At 36.8% G+C, this 11,873-nt stretch overlaps 3 protein-coding genes across 3 annotated transcripts; 1 reads left to right on the forward strand and 2 right to left on the reverse strand.

Moving 5' to 3' along the window:
- Window positions 1-1,708: 1,708 nt before the first annotated feature.
- On the reverse strand, window positions 1,709-7,160 carry LOC140751721 (tudor domain-containing protein 3). Its single transcript, XM_073085752.1, has 7 exons — window positions 7,030-7,160; window positions 6,867-6,951; window positions 6,382-6,772; window positions 5,262-5,443; window positions 3,441-4,832; window positions 3,132-3,246; window positions 1,709-1,798 (listed from the first exon to the last, which is right to left on the reverse strand). The coding sequence occupies exons 1-7, from the start codon at window positions 7,062-7,064 to the stop codon at window positions 1,761-1,763; spliced, it is 2,238 nt and encodes a 745-aa protein (XP_072941853.1). The 5' UTR covers window positions 7,065-7,160; the 3' UTR covers window positions 1,709-1,760.
- A 446-nt stretch (window positions 7,161-7,606) lies between these two features.
- Window positions 7,607-8,864, forward strand: Atox1 (Antioxidant 1 copper chaperone). Its single transcript, XM_073085400.1, has 2 exons — window positions 7,607-7,805; window positions 8,339-8,864. Exons 1-2 carry the CDS (start codon window positions 7,797-7,799, stop codon window positions 8,546-8,548), a joined length of 219 nt encoding a protein of 72 aa, XP_072941501.1. The 5' UTR covers window positions 7,607-7,796; the 3' UTR covers window positions 8,549-8,864.
- LOC140751510 (uncharacterized) lies at window positions 8,533-11,814 on the reverse strand. Its single transcript, XM_073085401.1, has 7 exons — window positions 11,524-11,814; window positions 11,217-11,435; window positions 10,775-11,100; window positions 10,579-10,663; window positions 10,229-10,348; window positions 9,973-10,101; window positions 8,533-9,694 (listed from the first exon to the last, which is right to left on the reverse strand). Exons 1-7 carry the CDS (start codon window positions 11,656-11,658, stop codon window positions 8,981-8,983), a joined length of 1,728 nt encoding a protein of 575 aa, XP_072941502.1. The 5' UTR covers window positions 11,659-11,814; the 3' UTR covers window positions 8,533-8,980.
- Window positions 11,815-11,873: the final 59 nt, after the last annotated feature.

Raw genomic sequence — 11,873 nt, forward strand, 5'->3', positions numbered from 1 at the left:
TAAAAAAACGCGCTAAGTACACTATTTCATAGGTGGTGTGGATATCATGTAAAACGTTATTAATTACAAGCCCAATATCTGAATAATGATTGGTTTTAAAGAAAAAAAGTTATAAGCACCATTTTATAGATAATTTGAAGAGCTAAAATTTTAGTCTGAGGTACTATTTGACAAAACTTACCGTTTTCGAGAAAAATCCAAAAAACCTAAAATTTTGACATTTGACCTCGAATAACTGGCGACGCACACATCGGATCGATGGGGACTTTTGACACTTTATTTGTAACGGTAAATCCAAGGTCTCTACGAAAAATTGGCTCTCCCGGAATTTTTGTTATTTCAAATGTCTAAATTGACCGGACTAATTAAGGTAAGTCACAGATTGGTCTACACCAGCGTTTCCCAACCTTTTTCAGTCCACGGACCCTTAGGAAACCAACCACATTTTTCACGGACCCCCTTAATACAATGAAGAGCCAAAAAAAAAAAAACAATACCGGCCAAAACATAATTTGAAAGACCGATTTATATATACCGTGTGCTTAGATCACGTTTTTCTAATAAAACTGGTTTGCTGATTTTTCGTTTTGTGGCCCTTTTGCATTTAATGAGCAATTTATGTATGGTCCGGAGATGACACCGCGGACCCCCATAAACGCGGGTCTATACAACACTCCGTGACGTCACATGTCAATCCATTCATAAATGAAAGCGATTCTCCTACACCGCGGTTCCTCTGGCCTCCGATCCAAAATCAATCGTACCCGGTAAGTATCAAACTTGTATCAGGTCTTACAAGTGTGACCCGATTTGGGTACAAGGTGGTTTGAGACTTTTTTGCTAAGCCTTTATGAATAGATCGCGGGGGCTGCGCGGGTACAAAGTCATAACATAGAACGACAAAAAACAATATAAGGTTTAAAAAGGGATTTAACTAAGCAAATGTTATTGTTAACACAGACAATACGAACTTATTTTTAACCGATACTACTTAAATTATGATAATTGAAATAAATTAAAAAAAATACAAAGTATATGTCAGAAACTATGAGCGTAGGAAGTCGCAATGTATTTTCACTTATAAAGGAGACATTTCTAGTGTAATCCCTAGGAACTTCCTAGAGACCGAGCGAGTGTTGCCCTCCAGTGAATAGAATTAGAGGATGAGTCCGTCCAAGCAGCTGGCCGCATTAGGCCGTTTGTCCACTGCCACCGTCACTGAGCCGAGACCCAGAACGAGATTATTTCGGGCCGATTTTAATATAACTTGACGGTGATAGTTTTTCCACCCCGACTAATATCAGCGGTTTATTTTGTTCCAGCTGTCACGCGTGTGACGGCAGTGTATGGACAAGATCCAACGTGTTTTATATTGCCGACACATCGGCCCATCTCAACATCTCGGTGCCGATCGAGCGGTCACGCCGATCTACTCGAAATATCAGCGGCCGGGATGACGGTGCTCGGGTGACGGACGTGCGGTGGACGAGCGGCTATGGTAAATATATGTACGATACTTCGGCGCCGTCATTAATTATCGGTATCAGCTCGCAACCGCCACCGTCAGGCGGTGGACAAACGGCGTTCCGCTATCGACGGTTCCGGAACGTGGCTGCGACGTGACGGCGGTGGCGCGGCGGCGGCGAGGGGGCGGGGCGGCGGCGGCGCGGGGGCGGCGCGGCGGCGGCGCGGGGCGACGCGGCGGCGGCGCGGGGCGGCGCGCGTCAGCTGGCGGCGGCGGCGCGCGCGCCCGCCTGCCACTAGGCGCGCCGCGCCGCGTACCCGCCGCTGCCGGACGCTGCAGACGAAAAGGCACGGTCAATCGACACGCTCTATGCACATTGATAAACGTCACCTCTATCCTACTACAGATTCACGCGAGAAATATAGTCGTGAAATTGCGCGAGAATCGAAAAGGCATCTACACTCATCAGAACTTCTTATTCGCACGGTTATTCAGGACGGACGACAGTGCGGCGGTTCTACCTACACAACAACATACAATTTAATGGTCGCAGACACCGAAGAAGAATGTGATGTCGTTCTCCCTTCTCGCCTGAGAAACCCTTTGAAGCGAGCAAAAATACCGACACCGATCGAAGAACAAGAGAGCGTGAGAACGAGAAGGCAAAATCACATTCACGCTTCTCGGTAGGGATGTGAAAATATAATCGATTCGATATTTTAACAGCAGCTCTATAATAGCAACGCCATCTAGTGTCTAACAAACATAACGTATTTTTTTTATTATGGCAGCACTCGAAAAGTCGGTTGGTAAAACAGTACAGTCATTTGATATTTTGCATAGACGGTGGATTTAGAAGTTTCTTCCCCGTTTAAATTCAAACTTTGTTTTTAATAAATTTTACAATATAGCCCGTTGATTAAGTGTGCAAGTGAGTTTGCGGTTTATTACTTGTGGTGTTTTGCATAAAAATGTCAACTAAACGACCAAAAAGTGGTTGGAGGGCTTACTTTATAATAAAGTGTAAATATTGCTCAAAAGAACTTAAAACGTGCAGCAATACAACAAACTTAAAGCAGCATGTTGAAAGTCGTGAAAAATAGAAATTTTAAAAATCGATTATTTTTAGTAAAAAAAATCGTATAATATAAAAATCGATTTCTCCCCAGCCAAGTCACATCCCTACTTCTCGGGTGTTCTCGGGGGTTCTCAGCGTGAGTCTGTAGCCGATGTAACATGTAAGTGCACGAAGAGTGTCCAAAGAAACAGAACATCGAGATACAAAATTATTTAGCTTAACCTGTGTTTTAAATCTTTTCACTAGATATTCACTTAATACCAATAAAACATTTTTATTTCAAATCTATTCTTAATTTAATAGCTAAAGTTAATGTATCAAAATTATAAAACATGTAATCTAAGCTAATAAAATTTGTAGTTACAGTAAAACAATACCATACTATAAATCATAACTCACTTGTGAAATAAATGTGGCTATCAGTGTGCCTGTATACCCCACTACAGATATAATTATTTAATAACATTTAATAACTCCATCTACAGATATAATTATATCACATCATATTGATTATGTAAATTTTAAAATATTGAAATTTCTCTCACATGATCTAGAGACAAGTTCAAAAAATATATTGAGAAAACTTACCCTGAGTGGGGAAGGGCAAGCAGTTGGACTTGAGGATTTCTTCATGGTTGCCATAAGCACAGAATTTAACTACAACAGTATTCGCAGAAGTGCCTGTGATCTCAGCTTCATAGTACTGTAAGATGTACACAATTCATTATTAGAACATTTTTTGCATAGTATAAACAAACACATGAAAGCAACTTTCAGTATTGATAACATGTAATTGAAAGTGAAAGTTAAAAAAAATAATTAAGAAACAGGTTAGCTTTTTCTCAAACACACACATTGACAAAATTTAATGTAAACATATTCTCACACACTACTCACATTGTTATCCTCCCAATACAGCGCTAAGCATCGATCACCGACTTTCCAGTTAATATCAGCAACGCCGAGCATGGCGCGGGCTTGTTCATTGACAGCTGCGTTCTGAAAACCCAGTAGAGAGCCAGGCAGGAACGGCCCGCCCGTCCGCATCGCGTTATACTCTTGCGGTCTACCACCGTAACCGTACTGGCGGTTATCGTAGGCAGGCTGCGCATTTCCCATGTAATTCATTGAGTAAATCGGGCTTTGTTGTTGCTCAATGTAACCGTTAGACTGTTGTTGTTGCTGTTGCTGTCTATGATATGAGTGCTCCTGGTACTTCTGCATATCGTTGTTCCTCCTAAATGGCGTAATATCTGGAGTGGCCTGATTGGGTATGTAAGACATTTTAGGCTGATAGACTTGGTCCGGATGGGGTTGATAATTGCGAGGTACTTCCTCATTAGGCCGTGATTGATTTGACAGAAGATTCAAATTAGCTGTAGCCTCCACAATGTTGTCTATGGTGTCAATACGATAATTTTGCGGCTGCTGCATTTTGTCATTCATGTTTCTGTCGTGTCTCATATTTCTGTCATTATACTGAGACTGATTTTGATATGAATTATTGTAGTTTAGATTGTAATTGACATTATTTTGTTGCAGTTGTATTTCGTGTTGTTGATGTTGCTGGTGATGTTGGTGTTGTTGATGTTGTTGGTGCTGTTGATGTTGTTGGTGCTGCTGATGTTGTTGGTGCTGTTGGAGATGGTGCTGTTGTTGGAGTTGTTGATGTTGTTGGTGGTGTTGATGTTGTTGGTGATGTGTTTGTTGTTGTTGTTGTTGGTGGTGATGTTGTTGTTGCTGCTGTTTATTTCTCTCTTCTAACTTCCTTTGAAATCGTGGTGGTTTTTCACTCTGATTATACTTCCTGTCCTCTCTGTGATGATCATTGTAATGGCGGCCATCTGATTTATGTCTGTTACTCCCATCATACCTAGACCCATGCCGACCATTATTTTTGGTACTATGTCTGTCTCTACCACCATAACCCCTGTCGGATCTATCATCTGAATTTGAATGGTACTGACGGGTATTTTTATCCTTGTCTGGTACATTAGGCAGTTTGTCTTCAAGGAAATCAAACAATGAAACTTTCCCAGATGGCTTTACAGGTATTCCATCCTCATCATTGTTCTCCTGTTTCCTACTCTTGCGTTTTGGCTGTTCTGGCTCTTTAGGCTTCTCTTTCCTATTCTCAGAGTTATCTCTCTTCTGTAACATTCTTAATGCTCTATCAACATTGTTCTTTGTGTACCTAAGAGCATTATCAGCTTGTTCTTCAGAAAATCCTGCATCAACCAGTTTTTGCACATTTGCATCCAATAGTGGCTTAGTACCTCCACCAAATACCTAGAATATATTAGAAAAGATCAATTATGTAGTTTAATCTGACATGCAAAAACCTAGAAAATAAAACTAAGTATTGAAGTTCTGGACGTAGTAAACAATCAATGTTGACTCATTCACAATGCAAAAGGTGATTGTAAGTTATCATAGGTATCAAATTTGTGTCATTTCATAGTAAATTATGCAGTCATTTGCCATTCCATATGATGTAAGTTCACAACATTAAATATGATATGCATCAAAAGAGATGTCTTGTTACTATATAAGGAACCTATATAAGGAGCAGTAAAGTATGTAATGCCTGCCACACACACTACTCTGCACCAGAGAGATATAACTGCGAGAGGTGTACAGGTATGCCTGCGCGGATAGACCACTCTATGTGTGGGAGTAAACCTGTGCAGGTGACCAGCGCAAGATCAAAAATGTTACCTTTTTAACACCAGACAGTCTCTGGGCCTCAGCAATGGCCCCCTTCCTTTGAGCTTCAAACTCAGGATTATCTTGTTTTAATGGCTCTTGAAGACTCTTGAACTGTTTATCTACTGGCACGGTTTCTAATCTTTGCCCAAACGGAATCCATGGTGGGGGACCACCCTCCATGCCAATGCCACCTGAGGGTACCAATATTAACAATATACATATGATATTCATTATTTGCTTGCATCATAATACTCTCACACAACAACTGTTAATTATATAAAAGTCTGATTGCAGTTCATGTTTGCCGCTAATACTAGGCAAGTATATCAAATCAAATCAAATCAAATCATTTATTTTGCTTAATATAGGTATACAGTTGTTATATCCTCAAAATTGTCCTCTATATTACACCTCTTAGAGGTATGCAAAATTTTAATTAATACATAATTGTCTTCTTATTATTCAAATAAATAAATTGATGATAGAGGCAAACCAAGAGCTCATTGAATACTTGGTAATCTTGGTTCAGTTATTTTATAACTGTATTTAATAACTCATATAAGGTCTCTTACAAGATGTTACAACTGCTATTCAAAAATAAGTATCCAGTGGAATCATGTTGGCTGTAGAGCTTATGAGTTTCCACTGGGGAGATACCCCCCCATTTTGAGCATGAAGCAGTTATTAATTTGTATGTCAGGAGAATTTTAGGTCGACGTGTATAAAAATGCAATGAATGTGTCGGGTTCAGGTAGTATCTATTCTATATGTAATTGGGTGGGCAGCAGTCACCACCAAACATCAGGTGGAATACATGTTCATTACACCAATCTTATGAAAAATGTCTTAAAACCCATCTGTCATGGTCAATACTCTAAATGCACACTCATAGGGGATCAATAATGCCTACCTAGATGTCTCGCACTAGGCTCTAGCTGAGCCGCTGTCACATGCATTTGATTTTACCCGCACACCACTGCACAAATTTGAATATATTGAGTTCACTTGTAACACAATTTGTTAACACTGACAGCAAATCTGCAATCTACATAAGGGACCCCTAAGACATTATAAAAATACAGTTCGATCACAATATTTCTTAGCATTGGAATTAAACACGTAAACTCACCTCTTGTATGCTTAGCGAGACTTCGATTCAATTCCCACTTCTCAATCATATGCGACACCTTTCCTCCCATTAATGTTATTACGCTGGGAGATAACCATATTATTGAATGACATACTTCCAAGCCCTCGTTTTTTAACAGCAACTTGGTGCCTGGGGGGATGTTGATGTTGATATTCGGGAGGGAGGTGGTCTCCAGGCCCGTGCACGTCGACTTCCCATCGTGTAGCGTCAGTTTCAACATCCGGGGCGCGGAGCTGGAATCCTCGTTTGCTTTCGGCGCCGAAACATTCCGAATCTTCTGAATTTGAACTACTATGGGCTTCTCTAGTTTAGTTGGATCCTTGGGGAAGTCCTCAGGGAACGCTGCTTCGCCTACGTCCCTCAAGTCAAACTGGAAAAATACGTTTATGGTATGTAAGGTTTCAATTCCAATACAGTCGACGTTTCATGCCGAATCAAAATATTCGCGTGACCGACATACTTACATCTAGTGCTCTTTTACAAAGAATATTTACATCGTCTATTTGACCATTTTCGCTAATAATATCAATACCTTCTTCAGTCAAGTGCCTGGAAGAATCATACAATCGTTATTAGCAATAATAGAAAAAACACATCCAAATATCACGATATTTGTATATCATTTACCAGCCCAGCTTTCTGAGATCATCCCTGAGTGACATGTTATCATTTGTTCAAATATTTTTTCATGAAATTACACAAAATTAAATAAATAAAAGTTTCACAGGCACACCGAATCCCAATTGCCTACTTGTCAAACCAACCAATCAAATTTTTTTATATCATTTTTCTTCACAAGAAGATAGCAAAAGTGTATGATACCAAACATACATAATTGACAAAATGATATTTTTATTATTTATTTTTTAATTACAATAACAACTTTATAAAGTAACAATAATAATATAGGGTCACGTAAAAATATTAAAATAATGTTAATTGCAGAATTACTTTTAAGTTTCTAAAAACATTTTAATTAAAAAAGCTGAACAAAATATTAAATTTATCCCCCTATTATCCGTAAAAAGAATATTATAAATTTATCATTAATTATTGCGATCATACACATAATTTTTAATTTGAGCAGTAGATCAAACGAAATGCAACGACGTAATCAAATTAAAAATGAATAAAGTTCAATGAACCTCGTACTCCTGACATATCTGATGACAACATACATAAGTATAACGTCTACGTATACGTCTTTACGTACGTTCACTTTGATAAATGATATTGATTTCACTCTTATATCTCAATGTAATAAAATTGATAGAGCAGCAGGTAAATTGAGTAGTGCTATTAGGTTCACAACGCGTGGTTGCGCTTTCCTCTAATCAACAAGTACAACATTACAATTCAAATCTGTTTTGTGACCTGTATCAATATACAATATCATGTCGTCGGTAAGAAGACTTTATAAATAATATTTACTATAATATCTTACTTAAAAATGGAGTAGAATTACCTACATCGTTTTCTCAAAAGCTTAATAAATTATGCCGGCTGTAGACACTCACCGAGAAAAGCTGACAGCGAGTTTGGTGCTCTCATCAGTTTCTGCGCCATACTTTGCCAGAGCCAAAGGTTCTTATGAGGCGAAAAAGGCCTTGTTGTTTACCATGTTCTTTGATAATATATTGGAATTATTAAAATAATTTTGATAGCTAAAAAGCAACAGTTTTACCCATTGTTTAAGCTCATTCAGCAAATATATTATGATAAGTGGTGTCTAAAGTCTTACTTACACTCGGAGTATTTAAATAGCGTGCTCTTCCAAACCCTCACATGTGACCTTCAGCAAGACACTCGACGAGTGTGTACAGTCAGCATTATGTATAAGTATATTAACACTGATAAACTTCCAAAACATTTATATTTGTTATTTTCAAATATGAATTAACTAAATACATAATTTAAACCAAAAATTCTTTTACAGACACACATTTTCAATGTAGAAATGACCTGTGAGGGTTGTTCAGGAGCTGTAGAGAGAGTTCTAAACAGGTTAAAAGGACAAGGAGTTGATGATATTGCTATAAGTTTACCTGACCAAAAAGTTACAGTCACTTCATCACTGAGTGCAGATCAACTTCTGGAGGTCATTAAGAAAACCGGGAAGAAAACTACATATGCTGGAGTACAATAAATGTACAATACATATATATTTTATTCAAATGTGATAATGTAACATAAGAACAGGTATTATCATGAATGTTTATGGGAAGGATTAATCGAAGTAAAACATTACATACCTATCGTGTAGCTAGATTTATCATATTTAAGTTATCACTATTTACAACCACAATAAATAGACAGGCAGCATTCACAAATTCATAAGATTATTTTTTTGTTTTATCATAATGGCAAGATTTTTCAATCTTCCTTTTGTACATTTTATAGAAATTTGTTTTTTAATTATGATTATTACAGTATTTTAATAAATATATATTTTTTAAAGATAATCTAATTTTTTTTATAAAATAGTCAATCCATATTAAATATCTATTTATTATCAATTCCAATTCAAATTACCAATATTAAATATTTTAAACATAACAGCTTATTATAATACAATAAACTAGTTGTTATTCTGGCTCATAACATCCTCAAGTGTATTGAGCCTTAAGTCCACCAAGTCCACTGCTTCATGAAGTGCATTTAAATGGTCAACAATTGCATTCACAGTTGGCAAAACGTCAGCACAGTCACATTCCTTTAATCTATTAACACCGCATGAATATGTTTTATCATGCTTTTTGATCTTTTTAAGTACAGGCTCACTGTTAACTTTATAATCTCCATTTAGTATTTTAAAACCACTATTTAATGGAAAGCTCCTTTTTCTGCCCACCCATTCTATAGTTCCGCTGGTATAACATATATCATCCTCCTTCAGTTTGATCATACCAAATAAATCTTCTTGAATGTTTTCTGTTTCAGTTGATTTGTTTATTATTGAGGGTATTGTGTATGTGGCAGGGGATGGTGACACTCTGGGAATGTGACTCATATTTCCTACGTGATGTGAAGTGTAGTCAATATATTGACTTTCCACAGTCCAGTTTCTAGGTGTTGTCCTTTCAAAGGACTGCTCTTTAGACTTTTCTAAAGGTGTAGATGTATTTCTTGAAGTTGGACCAATATTTTCTGGCTCCATCATGGTGCTGTTAGCATTAGGAAAATCCCGGAAACTTGTAGAACCGTTAATAGATTGAGGATCATCATCAACATGGACAAATGTTGTCACAGGATACTTGTTACCGTGGTAGCACTGGTGCCATATCCTTGCAGCCTGATTTGCAGACTATTATTGTATTAATGATATCCAACTCTAGACACTTTAATATGAATGAGATTGTTTTTGAATGCATTTATTGAGGTTGCATTTCTCCATAAATTCAATTTTTTGAAGAGCTATAGTATACTTGGTAGTGACAGTTTTCAAAGATGAATCCTAAATTAAAATAAATGATTAGAATAAGATATATGGACAAATACAATATTAAAGTAATCTACTATTATTAATAAATTTCTCAAGTTGCTACAATACTGTTATCTCTTTTTGATAACCTGATTTCGTCCTTTTGATATGGTGGTAGTTTTAGAAGCTTGGGATTTAGGAGTAGGTATTTGATTTTGCTCAACATTTTCCTTTAATTCATCCGCAAGCTCAGTGAAATTTGTCTTCCACAAAAATACCTGTAATAAAAGATAATGTTGATAAGAATGATAATAAAATACTGAACTTTTTTAAACTGACAAAAAGAAAATGTAATGCAATGTATGATTTCAATATCTTGAGAGTTGACTATTTTGAAATATTTACCAGCTTGTCTTCTCCAGCAGAAGAAAACCCATCACCACTTGGAGAAAAATTCACAGCATTAATAGCACCACTATGCCCACTTAATGTGAATATTGGGTGCCCTTCCAGTAAATCCAATATCTGAAACAAAATGTATACAAGATATTACTACAGTACTATTCAATTAAATGATATTTGAAAATATTTGCTTCATAATAAATTATTCTGCAACCAGTACTGTCTTTATACTGGGCACAGCTCTGCCCAGAATAGGAGGAGACTTGGAACATATAACAACATGCTGCTTGAATGCCCAATGCAAGTTTGTGAATGAATAAATTATTATAAGGGTTTAAGTTTCAAATATGTACCTTCATTTTTCCATCCCTGCTACATGTCAGTATGTAACTTCCACTGGGATGAAATGCTATTTGTGTTACAGCATCATTATGTATACTGAAAACATTTTAAAGATGTTTTTCTTATACGATTATTATTTAAATGAAGTTTCAATTATCTTATATAGTATTATTGATTTTAGTAAATTATCTAGCAAAGAATAATTACCTATAATATTGCACAAGATTATGAGTTCTAACATCATAAAGTTTCACATTCCCATGAGACGTTCCTATGGCGATATAGCATCCAGAAGGATGCCATGCCAAATATAAACCGTGACCTTTTTGATCCTTATATGTGTGAATACACTGCCCAGACTCTGGGTTCCAAAGTCGTGTAGATTTATCATCAGAGCAGGAAGCAATGATAGATCCATCATGAGACATACATGCTCGTCTTACCCAGTTTGTGTGGCCAACAAATGATGTCAAAAACTTTAACTTGTCACTAGACCACAGCTTAACAATTTTATCATCAGATGCAGTTACTATCTGGGGAACAGAAGATTTTTCTAAATTATACTCTCATAAACTATTAAAACATAACAACAATTAAATCTGATTTCACCAAATAAGCAAATACTAAAAAATATATAGGTATTTGCTACCTTTGTTCCATCTGGGCTGAACTGGACTGATCGAACAGTCTGTGAATGTGCTTTGAAGACTCCGGTACTTCCGGTAACGGTCGGCACCCAGATTCTGACGGTCTTATCGCGTGAAGCTGATGCCATATATTTGCCTGAAGGTGAAAAGCTCACATCCATTACAGCCTCGTCATGTCCTTGAAACCTGTAGCTTCGCATTGTTCCACGGAGGTCCCAGAGCTATGGAAAATACAAAATATCTATAATACATTATTGATAAAGAGCTGTACCTACTTTTAAACAAAATTAGACCCTTATTTATAGTTACCAAAACAGTGTTATCTAAGGAACTGCTAGCTATCTGCTGTTCATTTGGACTGTATGAAAGTGCAGTTATACCGTTGCGATGACCTTTTAACTGTTTTTCCAAAGAGGGTTCAGGGAAAGTATATTTGCCCTCCATTATAACAATTGTTTGATCTTTTATTTAAGAACTAAACGAACTGACAAAATCTGTGGAATTCTAAAAAAGCAAAATATTGAAAACCATGTTAGATAAATTTAAAAAACTGTCAAAACAAATTCAAACAACTGGTTCAAACTTCAAATCCAGTTAAAAAAAATCATAACAAACATCATAGACAATCAAACACTTTTGTATATAACTAAAAACATAGG

The sequence above is a fragment of the Epargyreus clarus genome, unplaced genomic scaffold (genome assembly GCF_041222505.1).
Source record: "Epargyreus clarus isolate Ecla_fem2 unplaced genomic scaffold, WU_Ecla_fem_2.2 ptg000023l, whole genome shotgun sequence".
NCBI classification, from domain to species: Eukaryota; Metazoa; Arthropoda; class Insecta; order Lepidoptera; family Hesperiidae; genus Epargyreus; species Epargyreus clarus.

What these genes read in the sequence shown, in the direction of transcription:
- LOC140751721 (XM_073085752.1), bottom strand. Translation starts at nt 7,064, where the DNA reads ATGTCACTCAGGGATGATCTCAGAAAGCTGGGCTG. An exon ending in GATCTCAGAAAGCTGGGCTG is followed by an intron (nt 6,952 to 7,029) that starts GTAAATGATATA and finishes TGATTCTTCCAG; the next exon opens with GCACTTGACTGAAGAAGGTA. An exon ending in CTTGCCCTTCCCCACTCAGG is followed by an intron (nt 1,799 to 3,131) that starts GTAAGTTTTCTC and finishes TTTCGTCTGCAG; the next exon opens with CGTCCGGCAGCGGCGGGTAC.
- LOC140751510 (XM_073085401.1), bottom strand. Translation starts at nt 11,658, where the DNA reads ATGGAGGGCAAATATACTTTCCCTGAACCCTCTTTGGAAAAACAGTTA. An exon ending in TCAGCCCAGATGGAACAAAG is followed by an intron (nt 11,101 to 11,216) that starts GTAGCAAATACC and finishes TCTGTTCCCCAG; the next exon opens with ATAGTAACTGCATCTGATGA. An exon ending in CTGCTGGAGAAGACAAGCTG is followed by an intron (nt 10,102 to 10,228) that starts GTAAATATTTCA and finishes CTTTTATTACAG; the next exon opens with GTATTTTTGTGGAAGACAAA.